Source organism: Pinus tabuliformis, chromosome X (assembly GCF_031772625.1).
Source record: "Pinus tabuliformis cultivar Carrire ecotype Pingquan chromosome X, CPIR1, whole genome shotgun sequence".
Lineage (NCBI taxonomy): Eukaryota > Viridiplantae > Streptophyta > Pinopsida > Pinales > Pinaceae > Pinus > Pinus tabuliformis.
The window spans coordinates 624,346,571-624,364,952 of record NC_142308.1 but is presented as its reverse complement, the minus strand read 5'-3'; the positions used below and the strand labels follow the sequence as shown (position 1 = coordinate 624,364,952).

At 35.9% G+C, this 18,382-nt stretch overlaps 1 protein-coding gene across 1 annotated transcript; it reads right to left on the bottom strand.

The window, feature by feature from the left end:
* Positions 1-15,795: 15,795 nt before the first annotated feature.
* LOC149141556 (uncharacterized) lies at positions 15,796-16,461 on the bottom strand. Its single transcript, XM_089451263.1, has one exon. It carries the CDS (start codon positions 16,459-16,461, stop codon positions 15,796-15,798), a length of 666 nt encoding a protein of 221 aa, XP_089307389.1.
* Between the last annotated feature and the right edge of the window lie 1,921 nt (positions 16,462-18,382).

The window sequence follows — 18,382 nt, the reverse complement described above, 5'->3', positions numbered from 1 at the left end:
TGTTGAACCGTTCTGTTCATCCTTTCCACCACTCCATTTTGCTGAGGAGTCCTAGCTATAGAGAATTCCCTTCTTATTCCATGTTCTTCACAGAAATCGAAAAATTCATTTGAGGTAAACTCCCCACCTCTGTCAGACTTGAGGCACTTAATTTTGTGATCTGATTCGTTTTCAGCCAAGGCTTTGAAAGATTTGAATTTTTCGAATGCTTCGTCTTTGTGTTTCATAAGTCCTAACCAAACCATCCTGGAGAAGTCGTCAATGAATAATATAAAGTATTCTTCTCCTCGAGGTGACCTTGTCCTAAATGGACCACATACATCTGTATGGACTAGTTCAAGAGGCCTGCTGGCTGATCCTTCCTTCTCAGGGAAGTTAGTTCTGGTTTGCTTACCAAACTGACATGATTTGCATATGGTGTTGTCTGGAATTTTGATATCTGGAAGACCACGAACTGCCTGGTATTTTCATTCTTTCCTTATTTGTGAAAATCTTAGATGCCCCAACCTCCGGTGCCATAACCAATGTTCATCATCCTTGCTCAAATAGCATTATTGTTGTCCTTCTTCAAATATGTATAAATTATTTGGAGTTCTTCTGCCTTTGATCACTGTTTTTCCTGTATCAAGATCACGAACACTACATCCATTTGATCGAAATATTACCTCGGTTCCTTGATCACACATCTGACTGACACTCAGTAGATTATGTTTCAAGCCATCAACATACAAAACATTTCCAGCCTTGACTTTCTCTTTCAACTGAACAGTGCCTTTTCCTTTTATGACTGCAGGGGTATCATTTCCAAAAGAAACTTTCTTTCTTTTTTCTAAAGCACTATATGATTGAAGTTTTTCTTTATCACCTGTCATATGCTTCGAACATCCACTGTCGATGTACCATTGATTTTCCTGTCCTTCTGCATATAAATCTATCCCACATCTTTCTGGTTGCGGTTCCTTCATTCTCCATGTTCTGGCATTTGAGGTTTGTTCCTTCTGAGTTCTCTTCCGAAACCTGCTCCTGCATTCAGACTCTTCATGACCGAAGTTATTACAAATAGAACATTCAATTTCGCTTTCAAGGGAGGAAAAGTTGTTATAGGTCCTTTTCGTGATTCCAGTCATACTTCTTTGTTTTTGAGCTTCTCTAGTCATGATTGTCTTATAGGCAACACATTGAGCTGCTTTGTGACCAAATTTATGGCAAGAGAAACATTGGCAATTGAAGAAACTCCTGCGATTATCAAATCTATCAACCAACCGATTGTAGTTTCTACTGAAATCCATTCTTGAGGCAAATTGGGAAGATTTTACCTGTGGCTTGTTGTAGCTTCTGTTTGTCCTTAAGGTAGCTTTCCCCCGATTTTCTTGATAGGCTTTGTTCGTTCTTGAGGTAAACTGTCCCTGATTTCGTTGACGATTTCTATTAGGCCTTTGCCCCCTCCTCCTTGCTGCATCAAGATAACTTTTGGAGGTGGATGCTTCTCCATTATATCCCAGACCTGTCTTGATTAGTGGAGAACGCTGCACGTTGATAATCTCATCCAGAGTTTCAGACCCTTTAACAAATTTAAGATTAAGAGCTTTTGTTTTCTCAATCTCTTTTCTTAGACTAACAATTTCACATTCCAATTTTTCGTGATGTTTTTCTCTTTCAGCCAGTTGACATTGCAGAGAATCAATAATCACATTTTTCTCTTCTAAACAAATTTTGAGATTAGAAATCTCTTCATAAAGACCTTCTTCATCTACAACATCCATATAATCATCATCTTCAAAAGCCATTAACAGTTTATAATTATTACCTCGTTCATCTTCGTCACTATTTGAAAGTCCATCACTATCTTCATGAGTGTAATAGCTTTTCTTATTTGCATTCTGTTTCTTGTTCCATCTAACAGGTTCCTTCCCCTTGTCAATCTTATCCTTATGAGGACACTTGGCAGCATAGTGACCGACTCTTCCACAAGCAAAGCATTTGAAAGGTAACTTACCTCGGAATATTCCAACACCCCGTTGAAGGTTTTTGACAAAATTTGATTCTTCTTCTTCTTCTAACACGTGTCCTAACTCATAGTAGTCTCCTTTGCCTGAAGCCTTGAAGGCAGCTTCTCTCCTGTCTGATGGTCCTCCTTTCCTCATTTCATAAGCAGTTAGAATCTCGTGCAGTTGTGACATGGTAAGGTTTCGTAGATTCTCTTTTTCTTCTATTGCAGAAACTTTAGATTCAAACCTAGGGGACAAAGATCTTAGAACTTTTTCAACCACAACAGCCTCTTTAATTTCTTCACCCATGTTTTTCATACAATTAACAATATCATCTACACGAAGGAAATAGTTAGCCACACTTTCATTGCTGTGCATTCTAAGATTTTCATACTAAATTCTGAGGGTTTGAAGTTTTGCTCGTTTTACCTATTCATCTCCTTCATAGCTCAAAACAATCTTGTCCCATATTTATTTTGCGGATTTATACTGCATAACCTTGATGAATTCTAATTGAGATAGACATCCTAATAGGGTATTGACTGCCTTTGAATTTGTTTCATATTTCTTCTTCTCAGCCGGATTTGTAGGAGTTGCTGATGGAAAAGAGTACCCTGTATCTATGATATCCCAGACTTCTGTACCAAGAGATTGAAGATAGGCAGTAACTCTTACCTTCCAATATACAAAGTTTGTCCCATCAAAAATTGGTGGCCTGATAGATGCTTCTCTCTCGTAGTTGCTCATGATGATGGATCTTCCTCCAAGCGATCAAGCTTCTTCAGAAGGACCTGCTCTGATACCAATTGTTGGAAATAATACTGAGAGGGGGGGTGAATCAGTATTATCAAGTCAAATATTCCTTTTTCAAATCCAGATGATATACGCTACTTCAGTTAATTAAAACCGCGTATATACGCAACTATGTAGAAGGAAACCCGCATATATAATGCAAACTTATAATTTACTTTATCTTTCAGATGTTGATTATTAATCTGTGTATCAGAATCAAATAACTAGTAACCAGAAACAGTAAAATAGAGTAGAGGACAATCACACACAAGAACACAAGATATAAGGTGGAAACCCAATGTGGGTGAAAACCACCTGCTGCAATTCGTCTCTATCTTTTGTTAATTAGAAACTTCCTTTTACAATGTACTGGTGCAGTCCTTTACCAGTACGCAGGCTGCAACCTGCAGAGAGCTACAACCCTCTCTCATTCTCTAGCTTCTCCTGGAAGGGAGCTACAACCCCCTTAGCTCTTGTACTAGCCAAGATACTAGTACGTAGGTGCTGGCCTACTGAAGGCTACAACCTTCTCTTTCTTCCAGGGACCACGTTTCATAAATTTTCAGACTAGATCCATGAACATCAATCAATCATCAAGTATTTCTGCATCAAACAATCTCCTTTTCACCAATTAGCACTGAATCAAGTAAACACTTCTCTGACAGTTGTACCCAGAACACAATAACAGTAACCAAACACCAAATTCTGAACCCAGAACATTGCAACAATAAATAGAGGCAGCTAGATCACAATTAAAAGATATACGCTACTTCAACAACCTGAAACCTGTGTGCAGATCTATAAAAGATAATTCACTCTTTCAAATATTCAGACACTGATTAACCCAGATTATCAGATTTATAGATCAAGCATGCGCCACATATAACAGATCAAAATCATGCAAAGATATTATCATTCAAGACAAAAGATTATGACCCATCAATAGAACTTATCCTTCTTTGCGCTAAGGTTCCTCCTTTATTCAGATCCAGATTTGCACCATAACCCCAATCACAAATATTTCAGATCTAGCACTTATTAGATATTCAATTCATTCAGAAAAATTTCCTTGCCAAATGATCTCCTTCCTCTTTTATAGTCTTAGGCCTTTCACAATACCACGGTCCAAAACCATAATAAAACAATACCATGAACCCAATACTTGGGGTCAACACTTTTGGATGCAATACCATGGACCAAAACCATAGGATCAAAAGCTGTCGGACTAATACCATGAGCCAACCATGAAAGTGCGTGAACTTTTCTCTTCATGAAAGGAACTTTTCTCTGCATGAAAGTGCGTGAACTTTTCTCTATATGAAAGAAACTTTTCTCTACATGAAAGTGTGTGAACTTTCTCTACATGAAATAAACTTTTCTCTGCATGAAAGTGCGTGAAATTTTCTTTACATGAAAGAACCTTTTATCTTCATGAAAGTGCGTGAACTTTTCTCTACATGAAAGAAATTTTTATCTTCATGAAAGTGCGTGAACTTTTCTCTACATGAAAGAAACTTTTATCTTCATGAAAGTGCGTGAACTTTGCTGCACTATAATTTATCATCTGAGATGAGTGGGTTGCCATCAAGTACAACATATGTATCATAATGCCAACAGTGTATTGATCTTTGATATGTTTGTGAGCGGTGTCCTTTGGTGTTCTGTCTGAGGAACTTACCCTGTAAATTCCTACAACATAGTTATTTCATCAATATATGAAGTTTGGTGAATGTGCTTGATTGGTAGCGTCAAATATGTGCATGCTAAGGCATGGAGCCCCCCCCTAAACTCAACTTGTACACTTGATTTTTCTTGTTGATCATCATTTGTATTTTTGGTATTATATTTTTCATTTTTTTTTGTCGTATTCGTGCAAGCAAACTTTCATCTTCATGTATTTTTTATTGTTTTGTAAAAACTTGCAATTCCATGCTTGATATGTTCAATATTTTCATAAAATCTTGTTGCTCATACTAATCTTATTCACTATTTTTGTTTTAATCGATGTCCATATTTCTCTATTCAATCGTTGTTCATGAAAAAGTATTCATAGAATAATTGATGATTATAAAGACAAGCTAATTGACAAGTTAAGTAGAGGACTGCAAGTGTACATCCACTACCTTTCTTGGTGGAAAAGGCCCCAACGATCTCTCAGTGTCTTACATCAAAAGAAATCATAGTTCACTGCTTTTCTAGATTAGTCAATAAATTATGCATACACTAATTGATAAGTTGAGTAAAACACTACCAGAGTGTCCATCCACTTTCTCTCTCACAAGTGGAAAAGGCTCGAGCCCATTCTTGAATTCTCAAGTAGTGTTAGGGTGAGTTTATTGGATTGAATAAAATACTAATGGAGTTTCCATTTTATCTCACCATTATAAAAGGCCCTAGTGCATTACCAATCCACCAAACTAAACTTTTGGACATTTTTTCCATTTCCTATCATTTACAAGCATTTGAATTCAGTGTGAAAACTTGCAAATCTACTGAACATGATTGTGTAGAAGAGTATGGATTGACCTGCAATGAGGGTCCTTAGTTCATGCCCAATCATCCAATAGATTTCAAGTATGTGTGCTTTACTTTCCAAGAAGTGTGATTAAATTAAGTTTTGTTTCATACTCATTTCTCTAAGTTTTTATAAAATTAGAATTCTAGACCTCTACTAGTTGACTTTATTACTTAGTCTTAGACGTGACAGTCAATCTCGCCTAGCTCTGTACATATTGTAATGTGCTTCAAATTTTACAAACACTTGGATTGATATGAATATCATGTCTTGATCTATGCCCAGAAATTAGCCTGACATTTTTTGTGCCATTGTCAGGAAAACACATTTCAAATAAGAATTAGATTTAGAAGTCTTTGTATTTTGTTTTTCAAATGTAAACATTTCGGACTTCAAGTAGTGAAGGCGGTAAGATGAGAGGTAATAACCTTCACATTCACTTTAGCTAAGTCTTCACAAGCCCAAGTCATGTTTATATTTGTACGCTTATATCAAATTTAGTTTTAATTATCCATTCTTACACCATACCTAGAGATAGAGAGGTATATAAAATCCCCCAACCACTAATCCATTTGCAAGATAGTAACTATCAACTAAAAAAGGAGGATGCTAAAAATTATTCATTAGAGGTAGGTATGCCATGACAAGAATATTCTCAAATCCTTTTCCAGAATTCATAACTATCACTAGAGATGAATTTTCATTTCAAAAGATAGAAGAGGAGAAAATCATCCATGAAGAGGATCCGCAAGAGGAGAACCGATATTTTTCTTCTAGTTACCCTTGTAAGAAGGACAAGGAGTCATGGGCCAAATCTAATGAAGATAATATACAATAACCCTTGTGAATTTAAGAATGTAATGAACAAATTTCAAAAGAAATTTATGGTATGACAATTAAGGAGAGTCAAGGAGACAAAGATCACATTGAAACTTGGTTTCAAACAATCATTAAACCACAATGCCACTTCATTTCTTGACATTCTTGGCATCAAATCTATATGAGCAGCCAATATCTCATGTCCAAGCATTCATTAAGGTATATTTTACAAACTTGGATATGAGTTTACTTGTGATCTTGTTACACAAATGGATGCATTGTAAATTCTCTTACATTTGAGGGAATGACTTCTTTTTCTCAATAGCATAGGATGGTATAGAGGAATAAATCAATTAATTAAAAGGAATTTTTTTGCATAATAATGTTGCATCAGTGGTTCATGATTCAATTTATTGTTCAATAACCCATTTTAAGAGGGTTTTATGTTAAAATGCAACCGGAATAATCCTATTTTGGGGGACCATATGGGCTCATCCATAAAACATGTTTCCATACAAAGTATCTATTGACAAATGCAGCAAGAAATTCTCAATTTGATTCTGCCTTTGATTAAAATGAGAAAATTCAAATTTCCACATCAGCTAAAAAACTTGGATGATGTTAACTTGTGTGACATTCCTTATGTCACCCAATTTACTCAGTAAATTTGAGTTGGAGGAGTTAGAGTTCAATTATGCATGTGTGATTGCTAATTTATAGCAATCAAGGTCAGTTATCTAAGGTTTTTTTCAATTAAACTAGTTCCAACTTTGGAGGAACTAGTGGAATGTCAGTTAAGTAGTGGGACTTCCGTCAAAATTAGTGATCATCTAGTTAACTAATCAAACAACCCAAAATATCTGTGCATGCAAAGAATTCGAGTTACTCAATTGAGGTGGAGATTCCAAGGCAATATAACATCAGTTGTAGACTAGTCTTGAGTGTACAAGTGTTGCATGCAGTGAGATGATTAGCCTAAGGAATTGTGTAATTCATTTAAAGGAATTTCCTAAATAATAGGGGCTAATTCCTCAAGGAACAATGCAAGGAAACAGGAGCTCAAGCCGAGGCAAAATTTGACTAAGTCTGGGTCAAAGGCCTTCAATGAGCAGAGAGATAGGTTGTGTAATTGCAAGGTTAGATCAATTGAGAAAAGAAATTATAATACATCTCTATTCATTTGATTAATGCAAGCAGACATCAGGGTTTTAGCAGATTTCTTTCCATGGATGAGATTTTTGTTCTAAATTGTGAATTAATGTTCGTAGAGCAGTAGAGTAAGTTTGTGTATTGTGATTTTGATTTTAACTTCAAGATAAGTTTCAAATATAAAACCTAATTTATAAATTATCCCTTCAAATATAGTTCCAACCCATTTTGAATTTTTCAATTTGGATCTCAAACGAAAAAGATATGGCCAAAATAGTTACTAGGTCTGAAGTGGAAAATTCAAGGACAAATTTAATATAATTGCAATTTGAGGGATTTAATGAAACTATTTTTAAGAGGTATTACCCTTAGAATCTAGTTTACAACCCAATTTTAATCACCTCAATTTAACATCATATGAATAAATTATGCTCAAATTACTAATTGTTTGTCATAAAATATGCATTGTGACAATTCTACATCTTGACTATTCATTGGCATATTTCATATATCAAGTCATCTTATTCTAAAAACTTGTTTCTAAAGGGGACATAACTTCAAGTATAGTTTAAGAGACAATTTTAATCATTTTTTTTGGAGGTCAAGTGAAAATTTTTATGCCACATTTAGTGATTACATGTCTTAAAATCATCATAGTGAAATTCCGCCTCCTAGGTCTGATTATCAACATTTTTGTGCTATCAAATCAAGCAATATTAAAAACTTGTTTTTCTTGGAGATACAAAAATAAATATACTTTAATATCCAAATGGAATAACATCAATTCAACCTTTTACGAAAAATGTATGCTTCAAATAGTGACTATTGGTCTAGAAAAAACTTCATAAACAACTCTATCAAGCAAGATGATCTTCACCATGATTAGCACATCATTTTAATTCAATTTAAAAATGTGTTTGTCCTAGAAGAATCCATATGAATCCACTTCAATCGAGCGTTGGAAGCACTCCAATAGGACGTAAAACAAAGATTTTGTGAACAAAATATTGTAGGGAGGTCTAGGTAGCCACCACTTCTCAGCTAGTAAACAAATGCATTTTTCTTCATCTATCTTCTTCCTATTTATTTCATATTCATTTTTTTGTAATTATTTTACATAACCCTTGGAAGGATAAATACTGATCACCTTTATTCCACGTAATCTTACATTATATTGCAGGGAAGTGCTAAGTTTTTGTAGGTTCCAGGAGAATCCAAAGGGTTAAATACATGGACGAGCGATATTCAAAGTCAAGTTGTGAAAATTGATGCACAACATTATGAAATATAAACATTCCATTCAATCAAAGTGGAACTTTGATGTTGAGTTCATCAAGAAATTTCAAAATCCTTAGAGCTTGCATTCAGCTATTAACCAACAACATGAACAACCCTACAATTTTTAAAGATGGATCAAGATTAAGAAAAATGAAATCAAGATATATATCATGTTAAGTCACAATTACTTTCAAAGAAGCCTCTCAAAAAACATATTGTTTACAATGTCAATCATCAACCCTATTGTCTACTTTATAAGCTTCACAATCATATATGTTGAAGTCCGAACCTTTATCTATTCATCCATCTTACTACTACTACCAGATCATGATTTCAAAGATTTTGTTTTTGCAAGATTACCATACTTCCTTACTACATACATCCCCTCTTTCATTATAGGTTTACATTAAAAAATTGAAAAAATGAAAAATAAAATAAAATAATGTGTTTAGTTGTGAAAATCTAGGATACTGGCACAATCTAAACTTTATTTTTCATTGGAAAACCAAGCAATTGGCCAACTAAAATTCCCAATAAAATATATACCTAGTGGTTTCATCTTTGTTTCAAAGTTGTAGATACTCTCTAATGATGATTAGATAATAATATGAGGGGAATAGTTTAGAATAATTTTTCAATTCTTAAGTTTAGAGAATATTGTATATATATGTGTATGGAGTATTATTTATACTTCTCTTTTTTTTTAACACGGTCGGATTTTTATTTTTATTTTTTATTCTTTATTTATTTTTTATTTTTTTCATATTGCAAAAAAGAAAAGGAGCGAGCTCCTTATACATTCGGAAGGGGGATGATTCAAATGTAATGCACAAAATGGGAGCGCAGTCCCAACATCCACACTTGCAGCCTTGATTCTATAAAATTCAAAAACTAGAGTGGCATATTGCCTTACATACTGTCCTAGAAACAAACTATATTTGCATTGCATTTAATAGAAAGGACAAGATCACCAGAACTGATTTACTGATTCCTCTTGCTGGGGGCGGCGCTTCTTGGTGTTCCTGGAGGATATTTCCCCTTGCTGGCTTTGATTGAGGGTCTTGAGGTACTCAACTATTTCTTCCGAGTGATTTCATTTATCTTTCAGATCTTCTATTTCAGCTCTCTGTAGATCTATGTCTCTTTGTTTGTACAAATTGGCTATCTTCATCCCTATCCTGAGGTCCTTTAAGGCTTGATTGAACCTTCCAATCATAAACCTATTGACCCTACAAGTTGGGCAACTGTCGTTCTTTTCTGCTTTCTCTAGTGGATTGTAGGCCATTATGTTGCTTTGACTTGCTGTAGAGATTGTGTCTTTTGTGATCCCGGTGATGGCCCTCTTACTTTGATGTGTTCTGCTTGTTCCTCTATTGTTGATGGCAGAGTTCTGATTGATGGAGTCCTCTTGATGACAAATCTCCAAAGCTCTGAGAGAACCAATAAATCTCTAACCCTGCTTTGTGTTCCAAAACCAATTCGTGGAATTGTCTTGAACTAGATGTTGGTCGAGAGATGTTGGTTATACAAGTTGTAAAACTTAAATGGAGAGTATGACTCCAAAAAACCTGAGACTTGGGGACGCTGAGAAGAAAAGACTGCTTTCAATATGAAGGTAATTCTTAGACCAAGAACCTGAGGCTTGGGGACGCTAGGAAGATGAGACAACTTGTGTATTAAACAGAGGAAGGCAACATTGATATGGGGAGAGGTTGTTACGGAATTATGAGTGCTTGGATTATAAGCGTAGAAAATACCATAGGAGCGATCGGCTGAGGGAGAAAACTAAGGAGCGAATGACAACGAAGATATCCTCCACTGCTGAAGTTTTGGCCTGGATACATGAATTGATGAGTCGAGAGGGAGAGTTTGGCGAAATGTTATATGCTTCAAGCTGAAAGCTTCAAGCTGACTACGAGTGAGGGGATCAATTATGAAATGGCCTGAATGTGAATAGGCTGAATTTTCTGAATGGTGAAGATTACTGAGTTCTTCGACCAATTTATTAATCTTAGAATGAAGGGATAACCTGTTGCTGTAGGTAAAAGTCATGATGATGATCGCCTTTGTGCTTGTACAGCTGCCCGTTGTAGCAAACCTTGCACTTGTGTGACAATTTCGATCCTACTACTTGTGTTTGATATGACCATTACCGTCTTTGCTCAGTTGTAAAGGACGTCTACATTCCTTATCATACATGCTTTGAAGCTTTTTTAGGATTGAGTGGATTTTGTGCTCTGAGCCTTGCAGATTGCACATGAGATCAACTGCTATCAAATCTTCATTGTGTTCTGCAGACAATCTGAATCTGGGAGTGAAGATTTGATAATCCTTTTTTTTTCCTTTTGTTATGCTTCTTTCCTCTTTCTCCTCTCTCAGTCCTCATCTTAATTGTGGAAATCATGGTATGTTTTCAACATAGACTTCATTGTTTTCTTTTACAGTCCCAACTGGTCTTTCAAGAGCTTTATTAGCGTAGTTATCTGCTTCCTTGTTTTGATTTCTCAACACATGCTTGAAAGTTATGTTTCCCAAGCATTTTATATTTAATCTGATCCTCTGACAAATTTTATAATGGCGATACTGTTGCAATCATTTTCATTTTCCATTTCTTCTATGATGATAATTGTCGAGTCTACTATAATTATAGGATCCTTGGTCACAAGTTTTTTTAACAGCCTTGTGACTAATAGTAGGTCGTATGCTTCCGCCCTGTTGTTTGTCATTTATCCGAGGCTACATTCATATGCTATAATTTGTTTCCCATTTGAATCTATAATTACTCCTCCTGCCCCTGCTTTTCTTGGGTTATTTTTTAAAGCCCCGTCGAAGAAAAAAAATTGGATCTTTTTTGTTTTTTCATCCATTTTTCAAATTCTTTGTCATCCAACCTTGATTTCCAATTCTTGGATGTGGAACATTTTTTCTTTTTTGCTGTAGCTTCTATTTTTTTCCTAATATTGCTTTGCTATACCAATATTTTTATTCTTGCTGTAGGTTGTTCTGGTCCATATTTGATATTCCATTGGTGCTTATTATTTCTAATATGAGGCTCCATGTTTTTGAAAGAATCTTGCCTATACTTGGTTTTTGTTGTTTGAAAATACATTTGTTTCTGGCTAACTAAATTTGCCAACACAAAATTGAGGGGAGGCACTTCCATATCCTACTTATTGTGGCCTTGTTTCTCTTTGAATACAGGTAGCTCTTCTCCCACATTTTATGAAGTACTGACAGCTGATTTGGAAAATTTATATTTATTTCCAACGAACTTGTTATCTAGGTCCAACATTCTCTAGCCATCCTACAATTCATGAAAAGGTGTTGGATTGTTTCTTCCTCCATTTGACACATGACACACCTAGAAGGCCCTTGTATTACTTTTTATTTTTTTTTTATTTTCATAGGTTAGGATTTTACCTTTGAGAAGAGTCCAAATGAAAACTTGGATTTTGGGAAGACATTCTGTCTTCCAGGTTGCCTTCCATAGACTCCATTCTTGTTGATTTTGTTGTTCTTGGAGGATATTATACCCTAATTTCACCGTGTATTCCCCTCAATTTGGGTCCCATACAAAGTCGTCTTGATCCTCCCTATTTATGGGGACTGCCCCTGAAAGGTGAGATTTTAGTTTATCCCATTGACTTTTTAATATTTTTGGAATTGTTGGTATTTTCCATCCAAGCCAAATATCCTGATCCCACTCAGAGATTGAGTATAAGGTATTTATCCTTCTCTCTTCCATCCAACAATGAAGTCTTAGATTCCATTGGAGATTTAAAGGATCTCTTCCCATTATTCGGTCCTCGGGGATTGCAATTGTTTTTCCATTCCCTGGATTTTTAGAAATTTGATCTCTAATTAGAGGAATTATCTTTTTTACAAGTTTCCAGACTTGTGTGCAAGGCTTGACTGGAATGGGTTCAGTTATCAATTTTGTTCTATGATGATTTAAATATTTCACTGCTAAAAAAAATTGCCACCATTGTTCTTTCCCACTTATCATTCTCCAAATTATTTGTCCCTAAAGCAATGTTCATTTGACCTAGTAAGCGAATTGCTATACCTCCTTTTTCATAGGGAAGGGTGACTTGCTCACATCGGACTAGGCTGAATTTTTTGTTCTCTTGTTTACCTCCTTGCCATAGGAAGCTTCTTATTATTATTTCCATTTGCTTATGGGCAATTTCCTGGGCCAGAATAATCGCATATTGATAAATGGGAAGGGCCGAAAGGTGTGCCTTAAGCATGATCACTCTTCCTGCCAAATTAAGCCACATCACTCCCCAATTATGAATTTTATCCTTCATTTTTTCCACTTGCTTGCTCCATAATTCCGCTTTTACATTTTCCTTTGCTAGGGGCAGCCCAAGATAAGTAAAGTGGGTCCATCTTGTTTGTATTGGAATTTCTAGTATTTGTGATATGTGATGCATAGCTCTTGGAGAAGTGTTCCAGCTATATATTCTGCATTTGGTGTTATTTAACATTCCTCCTGAGGCTTGGAGAAAATCATCCAGCACTCTTTTAAATCTTCTAGCTATTATGCTTGATGCCCCTCCCATAAGAAGGGTGTCATCTGCAAAAAGAGAGTGATTTATATCTTTGACCCCTCTTGTTATGTGTATACCTGTTATTTTTTTTCCTTTCTCTGACTTTCCAGCGCTGCACTTAATGTTTCTACCATGATGATATAAAGGAATGGAGATAGAGGACATCCTTGTCGTAGCCCTCTTGTGCTCTGAAAAAATTTACTGGGCCTTCCATTTATTAGAGGAGCTATCTATGGGGTTGATATGCACGCTTGGATGGTCTCTATAATATCTATTGAAAAGCCAAAATTTTTTAGTACTGCTGCAAGATAATTATGATTAACTCTATCAAAAGCATTTGCCATATCTAGATTTACTATCATTCCTTTCTCTTTCCTTTGAATATTGCTGTGAATAGCTTCCTGAACAATGATCACATTATATGTGATTTGCCACTTGGGAACAAATCCGCCTTGATTTTCAGATATGATTTCTGGAAGATTTTTCTTAATTCTATTTGCAAGAATTTGGTGATTATATTATAAGAAGAATTACAAAGAGAGATTGGTTTGTATTTTTTGAATGTTACTGGATTGGACTCTTTGGGTATGAGTTCCAAATAGGAGGATTTTGTGTTTCCTCCATTTTTTTTTGAAAGGCATTTTTGATCATTCTCATAAGATCTTTTTTAATAATATCCCAATGTTGTCTATAAAAAGCCATTGTAAACCCATCTGGCCCGAAGATTTGTCAGGGTGAAGGCACTAGACCACTTCCCTGAGCTTATCCTCAGTGATCTCTTTATTTATTTCTGCGTTTTCTGATCACTTATTTTTTTATTTATGTGTTATAAAAATTCTTCATTAACTTCCTGCTGGTCGCTTGTTGTAAGTAGATCTTTGAAGTAGTTGTGAGCTGCTATTTTTATTTCTTCAGCTCCTTTTATCTCATGCCCATCTACTTGAATCTGTTCAATCTGATTTCTTGCCCCCCTTATTTTCATTGAATTATGAAAAAAGGTTGCATTTTTATCTCCTGATTTCAGCCAAAGACATCTAGATTTCATTTGACATTCTTCTTCTTTTTTCCTATTTTTCTTATAGATTTCCAAGAAAACTTCCTTTTCTTGTAGATAATCTTGTTTGCTTTCTTCTTTGTTTTCTTTTTCCTTATGAATGCTGTCCATTTTTTTTTGTAATTCTATTTTCCTAGCTTTGTCTCGTATGTCATTTTCTCTTGCCCGAGTTTTTAATTGCAGCCTTAAATTCTTTAGTTTTGTTTCCCAAACATGCTAAGGAGACCCATTGATGCTCTTTTTCCATCTCTCTTTGATTTGTTTTCCGAATTCTTCCTTGCTGCCCCAACTCGAATTATATCTAAATGGGGCGGGCCTTGATTTTCCACATTACCCATGCTTAAAACCACCGGCTTGTGGTTTGAAGCTGTTGTGTGGACGATCTTGCTTTTCACAAGAGTGAATTCAGCTGCTATGTTTTCTTGTACTAAGATTTTTATCCAACCTTTCCTTGATATTATTCTTGCCAATTCTCTTATTAATCCAAGTGTACTTCCCATTGCTTGGTGGAATGTCGATTAGTTTATGTTGTTCCATTATTTCTTCAAAGGCTTCTCTTGACGGATCTAGATGATAATTCCCGCCAAATTTTTCTTCAATGTTCCTTATCAGATCTCCTCCAAGGATTAATTTCCCATTTTGTCTTTCTGCTAGTTCTTCTTTAATCGATTTCTAGCAATGCTCTTTTTCTCTGTAGTGATTTGGAGAATATACATTGATAATGCTATACATTTCCTTTATGTTGAGATCTCTCAAATCTGTTCTAATACAGTGACTGCTGATTTTTTAATTTATTAGTTCCCATTTCCTTTTGTCCCATATGGTACAAATTCCTCCTGATGCTCCTGTAGCCTCTAGCACTGTTCCTTCATAATTTCTTAATTTTTGAATCAATTTTTTGTTTTCTTGTTGGCTTGTTTTGGTCTCTTGTATCATATAGATGTCTGGATTTTCATTGATTAAATTATCTCTAGCTGCATTGGCTTTGAAAGTGGTGCCAAGGCCGCGACAATTCCAAGAGACTACTATCATTACTCACTATTGTGTTGATGTGATCCTCCCTTTCCTCTTTGCTGATTTTTTTCATTATTTCCTGTATTTTTCCCAAGGAATGATTCCATTGGTTGTTGAGTTCCTAGTGCCATTTCTTTAGCTGCTACCTCATCTCTGATTTCCTTGTTGGATTTCCTTCCCACTTTTTTTTGTAGATCCCAAGTTTGGGGGTTTTCTTTAGCTTGCTTTCTGGTGAATATGCGGTCCACTGAGAGAGGGGGTGAGAGGGAGATAGGGATAGAGGAGGAGGGTATGAGAGAAAGGGAGGAGGGGTTCGATGTTGGGAATCTAGGTGAGGGTGGATCAATAGGATCTTCCAAGGGCCCGAAGGGGTTCGAAGATGTGTGAATAGGAGCGATAACCTTCAATGAGGGCTAAGAGGTAGTCTCATTTAGTTCTTGGGGATGGGGGGCATTTGATATTGGCTACTTATTGATGGATTTTTTCCTTTTTACTTGTTCCCATGTATTCTCTTGTTCTTCTACATTTTCATTCTATTTTTTTTAAACACCTATTAGCAAAACGACCATACTCATGACATACCTTGCATTTGAATGGTATCTGCTCGTAGTCCAGTTGTCGTATATGCGTCCACTAATCGACCTTGATCTTTATTGCCTCTGGAAGACCTTTTCCAAGATCTACTTCCACACATATTCTAGCACATGCATGCATGTTGCCCTTAGGTTCGCATCTGTCTATATACTTGCCCATTGCATTTCCTATAGCTTTGACCAAATCGTCTCCCCAGCAATGTAGTGGAAGGTGTGGAAGTCTGACCCAGACTGGGACTGCGCTTGGGACATCCATTTCTGGATCGAAATCTGGCATCCACCTATTTAGATATAAACCTCTAGAATCCATGAAGTATGGACCGTTTCTGAATATCAGATCTTTGTCTTCTTTTGATTCAAAAAGAAAAGTGTAATACCCCCTTCCACAAAATCGTATTGCTATCTTCCCTTGGGTGGTTGCATTCCAGTTTCTTTCAACCCATTTTTGTACTGATTTGGGTGACGGCCATAACCCCGTGAACTGTCCAACAAGTCCACGTTCTACCAGTGAAAGAGCTGCTCTTCGAGGGAGAGCAGGTGGGAGAGAGATCTCTGGTATATCCTCGAGCTTCTTGACAAATTTGTTGATTGTTGGCCTGTTCCTTGGAGCTCCATTCGCAACAATCAGGGATGTGAATGCTTCTTCATTTTCTTCATTTCCTTGATGGTTGGGTGAGGGAGGGTCACCCTCCTCAGAGGGGTGCATGGTCAGAGAAAACTCAGTAGCAGGAGGCTGCCGAGAGAGGCCTGCGAGGTCAGGGAGGCAGCTAGGTCTACACACCTCAGGATGTTGATACTTCTACAAGCTCTAACCTTCTTCTAATACAGAGGTACTATCAACATTTTGTCCACCTCTAAGACAACTACTCTCATCTTTGAAGAACATAGAGAAATTTATCCTATTCAAGATGTCCAAATTATTTCAAAACTCCAAATGAATACAAGATGAAGACCCGCTAAATACAAAGAAGTCCACCAATAAGAAGTTTGTCCATGTGCACCAACAAAAATATAAGAAGAGAATCAAAGAGTACAAGCAACACCATTACAGTTTTACTCTTGGAATTCGCAACAAAGAGTTACGATTTTGTTTCCTATACTCAATGATACTACAACTTTTGGAGACATCATATCTAATATTCCTCCAAATATCAAAGTACATAATGACCTAATTTCAATACACAATCTAGCTTTAGTAAAAGAAATTGAACAATTGAAGGAAGAAAATGAACAATTGAAAGAGTAAAATAAGAAGCTTCCTCAAAGAAAGAAAGTACTCAAAACTAAGAGTAAAAGTGATGAAAACGGATTTTGGGGTCTCTTCGTTTTCAATATTTTCACTGGTTCGATCTTGGGACTTGCGAGTTATGAGCCCACAAACTCAACTAATCCTTTCTTCCGCTGCAAATTGAAGAACCCTGTGGTCTACATGTAACATTAATTCATCGAACAAATTCAACGGATATATGCATCAAGCCATCAATGCATTAAATCACCATGGACACACATAGCCTTACATAAAGTAGAAATCAAATTTCATTAATTAAACCCACTAAACTATTGAATAACATCTATTGGCTCTTCATTCTAATGGTTGCCACTTTTCAATGCCCAAAGGCTACAATTTATAGAGGAAATTACAATATTGTGGATCATTTCAAGATCCATGATCTTCTCCATAAAGATCTGAACATGATCCTATCCAAAAAGCTCTCGACATGGATTTTTTTCACAAAGTTCTCAACATGGATTTTTTTTCACAAATCTCTCCATAAATTTCTAAGATCCCTTATGGATCTGCTTTTTCAATATTTTAAACAAATCCCTTGCCTTTTGATGCACTTTTTATCATTTTTTCCTTCAAGAAGTCGTTCTTTCTAATTTTTTTCAGAGGATGGGTTGATGCTCCTACATCAGAATATTTTGCGCTCTGATACCACTTGATGAAAACGAATTTTGGGGTCTCTTCATTTTCAATATTTTCACTGGTTCGATCTTGGGACTTGCGGGTTATGAGCCCACAAACTCAATTTATCCATGCTTCCACTGCAAACTGAAGAACCCTATGGTCTACATGTAACATTCATTCATCAAACAAAGCAACAAATTTCTGCATCAAGCCATCAATGCATTAAATCACTATGCACACACATAGAATTACATAAAGTAGAAATCATATTTCATTAATTAAACCCACTAAAATATTGCATAACATCTATTAGCGCCTTGGCTGGCAAGATATTCATTCTAACGGCCGCCTCTTTTCAATGCCCAAAGGCTACAATTTATAGAGGAAATTACAATGTTGTGGATCATTTCAAGATCCATGATATTCTCCATAAAGCTTTCAACATTATCCTCTCCACAAAGGCCACAACATGATTTTTTTCACAAAGCTCTCGACATGGATTTTTTTTCACAAACCTCTCCATAAATTTCTATGATCCCTTATGGATATGATTTTTCAATCTTTTTAACAAATCCCTTGCCTTCTGATGTGCTTTTTTCTCATTTTTTCCTTCTAGAAGTCGTTCTTGCTAATTTTTTCCAGAGGATGGGTTGATGCTCCTGCATAAAAAAGCCTTAGGGTAAAATTGCTCTAACATGAGCCAAATAAAGAAGGACAA

Coding starts and splice junctions, on each gene's coding strand:
- LOC149141556 (XM_089451263.1), bottom strand. CDS start 16,461: ATGCACCCCTCTGAGGAGGGTGACCCTCCCTCACCCAACCATCAAGGA.